Consider the following 16252-nt stretch of genomic DNA (forward strand, 5'->3'; position numbering starts at 1 on the left):
ACTACAAGTAATAAGTTTTACTTAAAAAAAGACATCAACCTGGAATTGATCGAAATTCTTGTGTTTCTGTTGTGTAAACTGCAAATTTTGCACCCCATACCTCCACGGCACAATCTACACCAAATTCTTGTAGAGCTCCACACCCATTTCCAATCTACACCAAATTCTTGTAGAGCTCCACACCCAATATCCAATCTACACCAAATTCTTGTAGAGCTCCACACCCAATACCCAATCTACACCAAATTCTTGTAGAGCTCCACACCCAATACCCAATCTACACCAAATTCTTGTAGAGCTCCACACCCAATACCCAATCTACACCAAATTCTTGTAGAGCTCCACACCCAATACCCAATCTACACCAAATTCTTGTAGAGCTCCACACCCAATACCCAATCTACACCAAATTCTTGTAGAGCTCCACACCCAATACCCAATCTACACCAAATTCTTGTAGAGCTCCACACCTAATACCCAGTCTACACCAAGTTCTTGTAGAGCTCCACACCCAATACCCAATCTACACCAAATTCTTGTAGAGCTCCACACCCAATACCCAATCTACACCAAGTTCTTGTAGAGCTCCACACCCAATACCCAATCTACACCAAATTCTTGTAGAGCTCCACACCCATTTCCAATCTACACCAAGTTCTTGTAGAGCTCCACACCCAATAACCAATCTACACCAAGTTCTTGTAGAGCTCCACACCCAATACCCAATCTACACCAAGTTCTTGTAGAGCTCCACACCCATTTCCAATCTACACCAAATTCTTGTAGAGCTCCACACCTTATACCCAATCTACACCAAGTTCTTGTAGAGCTCCACACCTTATGCCCAATCTACACCAAGTTCTTGTAGAGCTCCACACCTTATACCCAATCTACACCAAATTCTTGTAGAGCTCCACACCCAATACCCAATCTACACCAAATTCTTGTAGAGCTCCACACCTTATACCCAGTCTACACCAAGTTCTTGTAGAGCTCCACACCCAATACCCAATCTACACCAAATTCTTGTAGAGCTCCACACCTTATACCCAATCTACACCAAATTCTTGTAGAGCTCCACACCTTATGCCCAATCTACACCAAGTTCTTGTAGAGCTCCACACCCAATACCCAATCTACACCAAATTCTTGTAGAGCTCCACACCCAATACCCAATCTACACCAAGTTCTTGTAGAGCTCCACACCTTATACCCAATCTACACCTACCCAATCTACACCAAATTCTTGTAGAGCTCCACACCCAATACCCAATCTACACCAAATTCTTGTAGAGCTCCACACCCAATACCCAATCTACACCAAGTTCTTGTAGAGCTTCACACCCAATACCCAATCTACACCAAATTCTTGTAGAGCTCCACACCCAATACCCAATCTACACCAAATTCTTGTAGAGCTCCACACCCAATACCCAATCTACACCAAGTTCTTGTAGAGCTCCACACCCATTTCCAATCTACACCAAGTTCTTGTAGAGCTCCACACCTTATACCCAATCTACACCAAATTCTTGTAGAGCTCCACACCCAATACCCAATCTACACCAAATTCTTGTAGAGCTCCACACCCAATACCCAATCTACACCAAATTCTTGTAGAGCTCCACACCCAATACCCAATCTACACCAAATTCTTGTAGAGCTCCACACCCAATACCCAATCTACACCAAATTCTTGTAGAGCTCCACACCCAATACCCAATCTACACCAAATTCTTACACCAAATTCTTGTAGAGCTCCACACCCAATACCCAATCTACACCAAATTCTTGTAGAGCTCCACACCCAATAACCAATCTACACCAAGTTCTTGTAGAGCTCCACACCTAATACCCAGTCTACACCAAGTTCTTGTAGAGCTCCACACCCAATACCCAATCTAGGCCATGTTCTTGTAGAGCTCCACACCCAATACCCAATCTACACCAATTCGTTGTAGAGCTCCACAAATTACCCAACTCATACAGACTTCATACATGCTTACAAGGGTTGATTTCATACAATCTGAAATCACATATGTATACTTCATACAAGATTTGTTAAGAAAGGCACAGTTCATACAGGCTGATTTCAAGCATGCATACTTGATACAGGCTGACTTCATACAGGCTTATTTCAAGCATGCATACTTGATACAGGCTGACTTCATACAGGCTTATTTCAAGCATGCATACTTGATACAGGCTGACTTCATACAGGCTTATTTCAAGCATGCATACTTGATACAGGCTGACTTCATACAGGCTTTTTTCAAGCATGCATACTTGATACAGGCTGACTTCATACAGGCTTATTTCAAGCATGCATACTTGATACAGGCTGACTTCATACAAGCTTATTTTAAGCATGCATACTTGATACAGGCTGACTTCATACAGGCTTATTTTAAGCATGCATACTTGATACAGGGTGACTTCATACAGGCTTATTTCAAGCATGCATACCTGATACAGGCTGACTTCATACAAGCTTATTTTAAGCATGCATACCTGATACAGGCTGACTTCATACAGGCTGATTTCAAGCATGCATACTTGATACAGGCTGACTTCATATAGGCTTATTTCAAGCATGCATACTTGATACAGGCTGACTTCATACAGGCTTATTTCAAGCATGCATACTTGATACAGGCTGACTTCATACAGGCTGATTTTGTACATGATTCCTTCATACATACTGGCTTACATACAGGTTACGTCACACATGCATATTTCATACAGTCTCACTTCATACGGACTTAGTTCATATAACCTTACTTCATATCAGCTGACTTGATATAAAAAACTGACCTCATTCAGGTTTATTTTATACACGCTGGCTTCATACAGTTATACTTCACTCATGTAGCTGACTTTATATTTTATTAAGTTTACTACATGAATTATTGTTCCATGCTAGCCTATGAATATTGTATGAAACGATTTTATACAAGCCTAGGTCTTCTATATACTTGTTCCTATCATCCACGTGTGAGTTACGACGTCTAATTTGCTATTTCATTTTCTGTACTTCATTAACATTTTGAAAATATCTTTTAAACGTTCTTTGAATGCCATTAATGTCATAACAAGTTAGATTTACGACATTTAGGGGGGAAAAATCAGTTACATTTATAACTTTAAAATTTTTATCGTCCAAAAACCTGTAAGTATAAAAGCGTACCACTCGGGGAACGGGCTGTTTGTTTTATCTACCTACATTAGTGCGCGTCGGTGACGTGGTGCCCGAAGTACAAATACAGGTGTCGAGGTTTAAATACCTTCACATAGCGAGTGTTTCTATCGGTTAAAACACCTTTATTGGAGAGTTGATTCTTTTTAAAGTGCATCAAGGTCCATTTGCAGCCATTTCGTTTTCAGGAAGGCAATTAAATCATTTACTTGTAAAGTGTATGCTCTCTATGTGTTTTGAGTGCTATATTATGTTTATAACTGTGCAATGTCGCGATGACCCTTTGGGACACGTCATGTCTGTATAATGCGTGGAAGTGTAGATGCTAAATGAAATCTCTATGATTAACGGCTATATCACATTTCCATATCAAAAATTCTACATCTGCTACCCTTGTTGTCAATAAAACATCAGGCCATTTTCTTTCTCCCTGGAAAAATAAAGGACAATTCAACTCAACGCCAAATGAACACATCAAGTCCTTTATTGGAGAATCGATAATATAGTGGTTTTTGAAATCACGATGGTTGAGCGGTTGCATTTATAGAAACAAATCCATATTTTACATATGACGAAATTTACACTCAAAATGACGTCGATATTGAAAAAAACGTGACGTAGCTAAAACACACATACAAATATAATTATTAGTGAGAACAGACTCGTGTTTGTCCATGTAGACTGTTTACCAGCAAATCAGATAAAATATAATCACACAATAATCGTGCTTATCCTTTAGTCACGTGATAAATGTGCATCTTTCTGTTTCATCACTTGATAATCGTTCCCATCCATACGTTTCATCACGTGATATACGTGCCAATCCATACATTTCATCACGTGATAATCATGTTTATCCTTGTTTCATCACGTGTAATCGTATTTTTTCCAGATGTACCACATGTATAATCATGTGACAATCGTGATAACCAGTAGTTAAGACACAGGCGGATCTGATTTGGACTGAACACGTGATAAATGTGCTCATCTTTCTGTATCATCACTTGATAATCGTGCTCATCCATAGGTTTCATCACGTGATAATTTTCCCCAAATGTACTACACGTATAATCACACGATAATCGTGATAAGCCGTAGATAAAACAAAGACGGATCTGATTTGGATTGATCACGTGATAATCGTGATAACACGTACGTAACAGATGGATCTGACTTGGATTGATCACGTGATAATCGTGATAACACGTACGTAACAGACGGATCTGATTTGGATTGATCACGTGATAATCGTGATAACACGTACGTAACAGACGGATCTGATTTGGATTGATCACGTGATAATCGTGATAACAGTACGTAACAGACGGATCTGATTTGGATTGATCACGTGATAATCGTGATAACACGTACGTAACAGACGGATCTGATTTGGATTGATCACGTGATAATCGTGATAACACGTACGTAACAGATGGATCTGACTTGGATTGATCACGTGATAATCGTGATAACACGTACGTAACAGACGGATCTGATTTGGATTGATCACGTGATAATCGTGATAACACGTACGTAACAGACGGATCTGATTTGGATTGATCACGTGATAATCGTGATAACAGTACGTAACAGACGGATCTGATTTGGATTGATCACGTGATAATCGTGATAACACGTACGTAACAGACGGATCTGATTTGGATTGATCACGTGATAATCGTGATAACACGTACGTAACAGACGGATCTGATTTGGATTGATCACGTGATAATCGTGATAACAGTACGTAACAGACGGATCTGATTTGGATTGATCACGTGATAATCGTGATAACACGTACGTAACAGACGGATCTGATTTGGATTGATCACGTGATAATCGTGATAACACGTACGTAACAGACGGATCTGATTTGGATTGATCACGTGATAACCGTAGGTTATATGCTGGAAAATAATACTCGATTTAGATTACCTGAGCGCCGTATTGAAAGTAAAATCTTACTAAAAATTGACGTCACAATTTAGACAATCATTTTCGCAATATATTCAAAACGTATTGTTAACGTGATAAAAACTGTCTTAAATTTGTTTCCGAATCATGTGGAATCGGGAAATGTGATTTTGTGTTTCTGGGAAACGGAAAGATCTGATTTATATCATGTGTACAGTGTATATATGTACTGTACAAGTATGTAAGGTTCTATTACTGTATTGAAGCGATTGTAAATTCTTAACCGTTAAGGACTCTGCTACCAGTGAACAAACTAACATTAAGACTATAAAAGACCAGATCGGTGGAGATTTAGCACCGAGACGTCCGGAGTATTGAGGAAGCGAGAGACATATCCTTGTAATATAGTATCACTAATGTAGGATTTTCACCAGGATTTTCTGTATTGTCAAATATTGTAGGAAAGTTCAACAACAGCAATATGTGGCGCCACCTACAAGTACAGTATGTATAGACAAAGTGAGCAAAAAATTGTGAAAATGAAATGGTGTTTTCCTTGTATGTAATTTGGATCATGTTGGCACGAATGATGTAAACCTCGAACAGTATTTGGCCGGATACCGGTGACTGAGGTCGGTGGATTTCTTTCTGGTGTTTCGTTGGTCCCCTTTACAACAAATTTGTATTTACAGTGTATTGTACATTTCTTGAGCTCTCCTCCTTCAGGTCATCAGGAGTTCTAACCAAGATTTGCAGAGTTATATTCAAGGGGTATACACTAACTATGGGAAAACGTTGAAATTGATGACGTTGAACACCGAATCATATGACGTCAACAACTCCATGACGCACTGTAGTTCATGAGCAATATTTCTACATAACGTCATTTTACTCGCTTCACTTTCGGCTTTAAGTACAACTGTAGATAACAACGTATATAAAATCGCTTAATTCTTCATATATTACAGAGCAATTTATTTTACTGTGTATATTACGTCCTAGTTCCTGCTATATATGACCTTCATACATCCTGAATAAGAACTAAACGACGTTTTGTCTGACCAACGTTACTCTGAACGATGGCATTGTACGTTCGTTTAACAATCTAACTTACGGGGTCAGATAAAACACAAATTGCACCGTGTTTGTGACGTCATCATTTTGTGATATGTTGGTTACAAGTTTGTTACATGTTTGTTACATGTTGATTACATGATGGTTACGAGTTTGTTACATGAGCACCACATGCTAAAATGTTAAGTTACCTAAATCGTTTGGGTACATGTTTATTACAAGTTTATTACATGTTTGTTACATGTTTGTTACAAGTTTGTTACAAGTTTGTTACAGTTTGTTACATGTTTGTTACATGTTTGTAACATGTTTGTTACATTTTGTTACATGTTTGTTACAAGTTTATTGTTCACATCGGCGATAGACAGTAACACAAATCCTACAGTTCAGAGTTAATTTACGGTGCGTATGTCATTATCCTTGCAAGGCGACTTACGTCGGGTTTTCATGTTTGTTTTAAGATAAAATCAGTATCTAATTTTCTGTTGGTTATTTAATGTTTATTTGCTTAAGGAGATGTCGGAATCAATTTGAATAAAAACTTTTTAATTATAAAACCAAATGTTCATCACAGTTACCTGTTAATTTGCCCATATTTGATTATGGAGATAAATTCAATAAAAGGCTATGAGTTTTCCTTGTGCGGTGCACTAACATATATTCATAGACACAGGGATGATGTTAAAATGAGGCGAAAAGTTCAAATAATGAAAATTGGTAAGGTTGCTTTATGTTAACAAGTTCAATTTATGAATATTTATATAAATATCGAAGGTAATACGTGCTATAAAACTTGGTTTGTATAAACGTATAATATTGATCATGGTTTGTATAAACGTGTATCTTTGGTCATGGTTTGTATAAACGTGTATCTTTGGTCATTGTTTGTTTAAACGTGTATCTTTGGTCATGGAATAGAGTCAGATCAGTGTACATTACATACGTATTATAACATTACATCTACAGCTGTCAAAAATATAATCTGTCTGGGGCATATAATATATTCCATTAAAACTAGAAGTAATAATATGCTCTTTTTACTAATCTAAGCATAGGTTCATCGGACAATATATCTATACCATAGGATTACTGGGCAATATATCTATAGCATAGGGTTACTGGGCAATAGATCTATATCATAGGGTTACTGAGCAATATATCTATAGCATAGGGTTACTGGGCAATAGATCTATATCATAGGGTTACTGGGCAATAGATCTATATCATAGGGTTACTGGGCAATAGATCTATATCATAGGGTTACTGGGCAATAAATCTATAGCATAGGGTTACTTGGCAATAGATCTATATCAAGGTTTACTAGGCAATAGATCTATATCATAGGGTTACTGGGCAATAGATCTATATCATAGTGTTGCTGGGCAATAGATCTACATCTTAAGTTTACTGGGCAATATATCTATATCAAGGTTTACTTGGCAATAGATTTATATCATAGGGTTACTGGGCAATAGATCTATATCATAGGGTTACTGTTCAGTAGTTCTATCTCATAGGGTTACTGGGCAATATATCTATATCAAGGTTTACTAGGCAATAGATCTATATCATAGGGTTACTGGACAATAGATCTATATCATAGGGTTACTGTTCAGTAGTTCTATATCATAGGGTTACTGGGCAACAGATTTATATCAGACACCTATGGGATATATTACTATATCAGAGGCTCACCGGACAATTCGCCATGATTCACAAACAAATAAAGTTTGGCGTGCCGTGAGTGAGCTTTAGTGGATGAGAGTGAACTTTGTCTTACACTGAATAAGCTTTGTCGTACACCGAGCATTTTGTCCTACATGTGATGATTTTTTGTTTATACGTAATGTAAACTGTGTGGACTAAAATCCTGTTTTACAAGACCGAAATTTCTCTGTAAGGAGTGGTTATTAACAGGGATTTCAAAATCACCATTTTTGTCTGCATCAGTGCTTCCCTATCTTCCGATGATCAGCATTTTTTTTTATGTTTTTAAAAGGTTCGTATATATATTCGTGATTCGTGATTGATCTCGTCGATACTTGTGTTCCGTTAAATGCGATGTAGTTTCCGTTCAATCTGCGTATGACAGAATATTGATAGTTCGAGTTTGAAGTACAAGAAATAGGTACATTACCATTGTATATTATGTGACATGACATATAAATATATTGGGAATACCCTGTGAAATTTATCCAGAAGTTCCGTGAAAAGTCCCTCGATATGTACCACGAATTAAAGATATATGTATACTGGTGACGTGACCATCTAATTTTACCACGATAACTGAACTGCTGCGGAGTTTACCATGAAATGTATTGATGTATTGGACTAGTTCCGACAGTAACATTTATACTACCACCAGCGGCCAACACTACTCTCTGAAAACGTGAACTAATTGGAAATTCGAAGACATTTTTTTTTCAGATGTAAGACAGTAGATCTTGATTGATGTAGCGCTTGGAGTTGCTTCCATTTGAAATGTTAATAGACGAGTAGCATGGTATCGTCAAAGTTCTCTCAGTACCTGGTGATGTAGGTAAGTAGGTATAAACAGCTATGGGTTTACAGGCGAGAGATCGGCAGAATTCGGTGACATTAAATTTTCATAAGAACTATCACAACGTAAGTTTGAATCAAAAGGCAACAACCGGCCTATAAAGTCTTAGTGATAAAAATACTATTAACCGGGAGTGGTCGATATCCGAGCTCACGTTCGCGTGCCCGCCGAACATTTATGACGTCACTGCCGGAAGTCCGTGTTAGTTGTAATGAGCTGAAGTCGGACAGCATGAAGCAAATTTTACAAATTATTGTAAAACATATCACTGGTGATTACTGAAGTATTGTTTCCTTCCAATATCGGTGAGCAGTGGTGACGCCTCTTACAACGTATGCGCACTTCCTGGGTAGAATCTTTGGACAGTATTAAAAATACACCTGATCTAAAACCAGACAGAACAATATTCTTGATTGATTTTCCGACAATTCCATTTCTCACTTGGGTTTAGGTCTCAGTATAATTGATGAATATAGAATATTTACTCTCAAATTCCCCGACAAGACACGAGACAGAAATCAGCGCCCGGATATCGACTTGTGAACTCGGGTCAAAATCTTCAATGGTGGTTGATTATTCATTGACTACAATCAAAAGGAAAGGACAATATTGATCTATGGTAAATTGTATTTTCATTATTGATATTCCAATTGGTTGTAATATATCTTTTGTCATCTTTGAATGCCACTTTGTTGATATTCATTGTCGGTCCAGTAGTTAATCTCAAAGGAAATAAACTATCCGTTTCAGCATGGGAATCATATAGCAGAGAGCTCGGCTTGACAGTCGTATATCAAATATCATTGCATTGCTATCATGCTAATAGGCCCCCTGCTTTCATTTACACTCCAAAGTGTCAGCAACGAGACGAGACCATTTAATGTCGTGTGTGTGTGATTGTGGTAATATCTGTCAGCTGTGTGTGATAGCGGTAATATCTGTCAAGTGGAGGTTAAATTGTGGTATTATATGTCAGGTAGAAGTTAAATGGTGGTGATATCTGTCAAGTGTGTGATACCTGTAAGACATGTACCTGTAAGGTATGTGTACAATTGTGGTAATATATGTAATGTGTGTGTACGATTGTGGTATATCTGTCAGGTGTGTGTACGATTGTGGTAATATCTGTCAGGTGTGTGTACGATTGTGGTAATATCTGTCAGGTGTGTGTAGGATTGTGGTAATATTTGTCAGGTGTGTGTACGATTGTGGTAATATCTGTCTGGTATGTGTACGATTGTGGTAATATTTGTCAGGTGTGTGTAGGATTGTGGTAATATTTATCAGGTGTGTGTACGATTGTGGTAATATCTGTCAGGTGTGTGTACGATTTTGGTATATCTGTAAGGTGGGTGTACGATTGTGGTATATCTGTAAGGTGGGTGTACGCCCAAGGAGACGGAGACCCATCGTTTATACGAAATAGATTCACTTCCACCCGCGGATGCTTCAGACCAAATTTGGACAAAATTCAATCATTCCTGCAGGAAGAACTTGCAAAATATCCTCCTTTGGGCCAAGTCCCTCAGTTCCCACGAGGCCGAAACCCACCATTTGTGAAAACTTTGTACCCTCTTTCCCCAAGAATACTACAGACCGAATTTGGTACAATAAATCCGCTCAGTCGTTCATGACTATAAGAGCAAGATGTAGAAATAAAGGTGGCGGGCGAACGGACAGACGTCGTGGTATGCCGTTAAAGTTCACTTGGTCCTTCGGGTCAATTGAGCTAAAAATAAGACAAAAACGTGTGTATTTCTTCAGCACCGGAAGTGCATTACCCAACACTTGCTAGCTATCACGGAAGTTTTACTTGACTGTAGAGATTCCTGATTGATATTCCAGTCCGTGAACTTAACATGACATGTATATGATGTTTGTACTATAACCGCCAATGCCTCTGATATTTACAGGACCACAATGTCGCATTCTTTGGTTTTGATATAATGACTGACTGGATTTGATTTCATTATACCCGTATTCCATTGATCGCGGTCACTTCTTTAAAGTACCATACTTAAAGAATGTAAGTACATATATATTCTTTAGAAAGCAAACCATAGAGCACAAATCCGATTACCGCCAACTGTAGGCCGGAACAAGGTAGGTATACTCTCGATCACTATTACCCCCCTCGGTGACTTAGATCTACAGATAGGACTGTCCAACATCTGTACGTGGTGACGTCAGCGCGACGTAACTTACGCCTTATTCTTAAGGATATACATATTTATCGCTTGAGAGAAAATGAAAGTAGAGTTCCTGATATTTCAGGGGAAGGATGAAATGAGGTTTGCCCACCCTTACCCCTAGAAAATCCAGATTCAGACACAGCTCACAAACGTATCGGAGTGCCTGCCATTGTCTGGTTTTATCCAGGGTATCGGAGAAAGCTAATGCTGAGAGTTAATTTAGTAGCCTGTCGTGTACAGTCGGACAAAGGAACCCGACTGTTAACCTAACCGCAGTCGTACGAGCCATTGATTGGACGGAGCGGCTGATACACCTTCGATACTCTGTGATTTCCACCCGTTAACTTTAGTCCGCATGTAGACGTACAGGTGTGTCGCGAGGTTCGTTCGATGTATACAAACCATGACGGACTCCGGTACATGTAAAAAACATTGTGATACCAAAAACATTTGGAGTACATATACCATGGAAACTGACAGACTTTAAATATATTTGTATACATTTGGAATATTGGAAAAGGTAGGTGTCATTAAAGGAACCGTTTGTAGTGATGCATAAGTATTATTAGTCAGGCAATCCGTACCAGGCCTTACTGACCAACGGACACCAATCATTAATTGGTCTATTAGCATTTTGCTCGTGAGGAGGTGTAAAATACAGTGCCAGCCCCGAGTGGACACATATTACCTCCCTGTTCATTATCAGTAAGTAATTGGAGTGAGAAATTAAATTCTGTTTGAAAACGAGCGGCGAGTGGATGTTTGTAATTTTAAGTGTGGGTTAAAGAGCCTTTAATGCTTAGTGTGGAACATGTTAAATATCTCTAATAATATATAATAATGTGCGGTACATTTACGTGTCTAAAAAGTAAATGACTATTTTTAAGTGACTGTGCAATAATGTGCGATACATTTTCAATTGTCTGTTATCCAATGTAGATATATTTCCTGTAGGGAAATGTTCTTACATATGCTATTTAATGCGTTAGATGTTTTTATGTTTAACATTTAATGTGAGAAATGTTCTGATGGCTTATATCTACTGTGGGAAATGTTTATGTGTGTAATATTTATAGTGGGAAATGTTCTTGGGACTAATATTTAAAGCGGGGAATGCTTATATGTCTAATATTTATCGTGGGAAATTTTTTCTGACTAATATTTAAAGTGGAGAAGGTTTATATGTCTAATATTTAAAGTGAGAAATGTTTATATGTCTAATATTTATAGTGGACAATGTTCTTATGGCTTATATCTAATGTAGGCAATGTTAATATGTCTAACATTTAATCTAGTATATGTAATTTGAAATACTACAAATGTAATAAACAATCTGAAGGGAGTATTTCAGATGAATTAATATGAAATTTGAAGTAATCCCTGTCTAATATATAATTTGTTATTTAGGAACAGTATTGTTATGGCAAGCGTTCACCGGGGGACCAGCGTTGTCATGACTATTTAGTTATTAAATGGTGTTGACAGTACACTATGTCATAACCCTATTCCTCGTGTCACATGGCAACACACGTCATCCCACAATGGTGACCAGTGGTCATTACTGAACACTAGTCATCAGAAAACCATTAATATTATATATAATTCATGGACAATGCTAAATATAACGGCATTCCATTTTCTACGACGTAATTTTCTGAGCTGTGTGCAGTTTGCTAGCAAGGAGTACACAACCCTATCATTGATTATAATAACACATACAGTTATAGCTAATGTTTTGTCTGTTCTTAACAGGTACAACATACTAATACTTCGAGATTTACATACAACAACATACAAATATTACGAGATTTACATATAACAACATACAAATATTACGAGATTACATATAACAACATACAATTATTACGAGATTACTATATTTACATATCAAAATGTGCTTGTCTTGAGAATTATATATTACAAGGTACTAATGTCTTGTTATTTACATATTACAATGTACTATTGTCTTGTTATTTACATATTACAATGTACTTATGTCTTGTTATTTACATATTACAATGTACTAATGTCTTGTGATTTACATATTACAATGTACTAATGTCTTGTGATTTACATATTACAATGTATTTATGTCTTGTGATTTACATATTACAATGTATTTATGTCTTGTGATTTACATATTACAATGTATTTATGTCTTGTGATTTACATATTACAATGTACTAATGTCTTGTGATTTACATATTACAATGTATTAATGTTTCACATTCTATATTCTCTTCTCAGTGTGATAAGTGTATGTAGTTCGAAATAAGTTACAATGTATGGTGCAAGTGCTTAAATTATTTTGAAACAAAAACCGTACAAATATCTCAAGTACACTAATGGCATTTTGACTCTGAATGTCTTAACAGTGATATCGTGTAGAACACTTTAATAAACGATTGTTCTGTAATTGACACCTGTAGTTCGATATGAAATTCTGTGCAGGTTTTAAGTGTATGTTTTAACAGATGCGGGGATACTTTAGGATACTGATATATGTTATATATTTGATATGTGAGGAAGTCCGTATGTCTGTTTAGGTTATGCCCATACGTGGTTTAATTTTGGAGTCTCTATTGGTGTTACTGCAAGTCCTGGCACTAAATGATTTGACATAGTAACAATATGATATATTTATAAGATAAAATTTTCTTGTTTCAGATGTAAATGCCCAATTAGAAATACCGGAAGAACGAAGTTGATTATTGACTTGGTCGCTACAACCTATCAAAATGCGAACCAGAAGTTCTACGCGAGAGGAGAATTCTCTGCCATCGATATTCCGTTCTGCTCCACTCAACTCGGCAAGTACGGACGATTCGGAATTGTCAACGGACTCCAAACCAGAAAAGGACATGGAATTCCAGCGGGACGTTTCCACGAGCGAGTCTGTGTTTAAATTGCCAACGATTGACGGCTCACGGACTAATAGTGTCACAACTTTTATGACTACTCCCAACTCCAACTCTCGCACACACCGTCAATCTCGCGAGAGGTCACGACGGCGTTTGTGCAAATCACCAAGTTGTCCTTCTAATATTGGATTTACTGGTCAAAAGAGCATTGAATTAGAATCACCAACAGACACAGATAAAACGTTGCTGAATGTCAGTCCCGGCAACGAGGACAATGAATTGAAATTGCCTGATATTTACCGGAATTCAAATAGCCTTTCTCTGCCGACGAGTTCACAAAGTGAAAAAATCAATCCATGGCAATCGGCACGTGAACACACGTCACGGAGGTCGTTACGTCGTACCGAGTCGTGCCGTGACGCGTACAACATTGGAAGCCCCGTCATGGAAGCAAAGGTGAAGGACCATCACAGGTCACAAACACATGCGGCTTTGCTTCTACCCATCAGAAATAGCGAAACACGGGTTTCTTTGAAGGGTAAGAAAAAGAAGAACTCACAGGTCTCCCCGAGGACATATCAAGACTTCTCAACTCACATTCAAACGGAACTCAGTAATGGTGCTCAAAGTGGTTGGGAAAGCGAATATGATAGTGATTTATATGAAAGTGCGCGTGGATCGGGAAATAATGCGTTCGATCGTATTATGGAGGAGGCGGACGGACATGTGGACATCACGAGTTCACGCAATATGAAACCCTGGCTGAAGGAGCGACAAAAGGAGGGTCAGGTGAAAGCGTAGTTCACGTCAGGATGTATGGGATTGTGCAAACGTGTAATCACCCTTGTTTCGGCTATTGTCACCAGGGGCATTATAAGGTGAAAGGTAAAGCTGTGATACTATAACCGACAACTTATCGGGATTAACCTTAAAACTTTGGAACCTGTTCTGACGGTGTTGGATTATTATTTGTTTTGCATAATTATGTTTGTGTTGAAAGTTGAAATGGATTATGTGTTTAGTGTTTTGGATTATTGCTCAGAGTAGGTGTGTGCTTTATTTAACTTTATTTATATGTTAATATTTTGATAAGCCTCAGAGGTTCGCGAATATCATTGAGTTACAACACAGTGCACATCGACTTCTTTTGTTGTCGCACGTAACCATAGTAACCTAAGTGTCATATGCAATGTGTCTTTTGTACTCGGAAAGATTCGAGAAGTATGATTCTATATTTTTCAGGAAATAATTATCAAAATCATGTGACCATTGTCTCATATAATATACAGCCGTTTTGACATGAAATGAAAATGTACTAGATCACGAAGTTGCCATATTAATCAGTAGATGTTCATACGTGTGTTTTGACATGCTCTCGAGTTTACACCGATTTGCGTTACATTGTTAATATAACACGCATTTGAGTCACAAGCGTATAGAAGCATTTGAGTCGTTTTGTTAAACAAGGTAACACGCTTTCTTTCTCTCTCTTTGCCTTTTTTCAAATATTTGTAAAAGGACCACATCGACACAAAGAGACTTTAGATATATGATATAAGCGTCGGTATGTACTTTACAGGTCCAACGGATGAGGTTAACCTGGCGATTCCGTCAGATTTTTGTTACCAATGCCAAAACTGTGGATTATCATTAACGCATAAACCCAAAACTTCTCTGTCGAGAGTTGAGAATTTAAGGATTTGTCTGGCTTCATGGTACTTGACAAGTTTCCATAACCCAGATCTTTGTATCAGCTTATGTGGGGACGTTTTATAGGTTAAGCTATATAAAAATAAAAACCTACAGTGATTATAAATATGCGTACTGACAGATGAGACACAACATCGACGTCAACATACGTCCGGACGGACTCATATCCATAAATCGACGCCCGCATACGTACCAGGAATAAAAGTGCCGTTATCGTAGTTTTACGGATACAAGACAAAAAAAGTGACTTTAACATACTCACTGCCATACCAGAAGCGAACGTAACATCAACATGCAGTGTACGTACCGCTTAAACTGACACAAAAATCACATCAACATGCATAATGACATACCAGACACAGAAGTGACGGTGATATATACCCGATACGTTAACATAGTATATAGATCTACCAGGTACACAAGTGACGTTAACATAACGTATTGACTTACCAGGCACACAAATGACGTTAACATAACGTATAGACTGACCAGGTACACAAGTGACGTTATCATAACGTATAGACATACCAGGCACACAATTGACGTTAACATAACGTATAGACTTACCAGGCGCACAAGTGACGTTAACAGAACGTATAGACTTACCAGGCACACAAGTGACGTTAACATACACACGGACACAAAACACCGTCAACAAACTGTTCGTACGGACTTACCAGACATAAAATTGCCGCCAACAAACTGTCCGTATATGATTATCAGTAGTTAAACTTAAACAATAATA

General features: G+C 37.8%; 1 protein-coding gene across 1 annotated transcript; it reads left to right on the forward strand.

Annotated features, from left to right (window-relative positions):
* Positions 1-13674: 13674 nt before the first annotated feature.
* LOC132543347 (uncharacterized) lies at positions 13675-14598 on the forward strand. The gene has a single exon (XM_060206839.1). It carries the CDS (start codon positions 13675-13677, stop codon positions 14596-14598), a length of 924 nt encoding a protein of 307 aa, XP_060062822.1.
* The last annotated feature ends 1654 nt before the right edge of the window (positions 14599-16252 follow it).

Source organism: Ylistrum balloti, unplaced genomic scaffold, assembly GCF_031769215.1.
Source record: "Ylistrum balloti isolate Yb309-2 unplaced genomic scaffold, AGI_CSIRO_Ybal_v1 Utg369754, whole genome shotgun sequence".
NCBI lineage: Eukaryota > Metazoa > Mollusca > Bivalvia > Pectinida > Pectinidae > Ylistrum > Ylistrum balloti.

Bases quoted from the DNA above. Each gene is read 5' to 3' on its own strand.
- LOC132543347 (XM_060206839.1), top strand. From the start codon at position 13,675: ATGCGAACCAGAAGTTCTACGCGAGAGGAGAATTCTCTGCCATCGATA.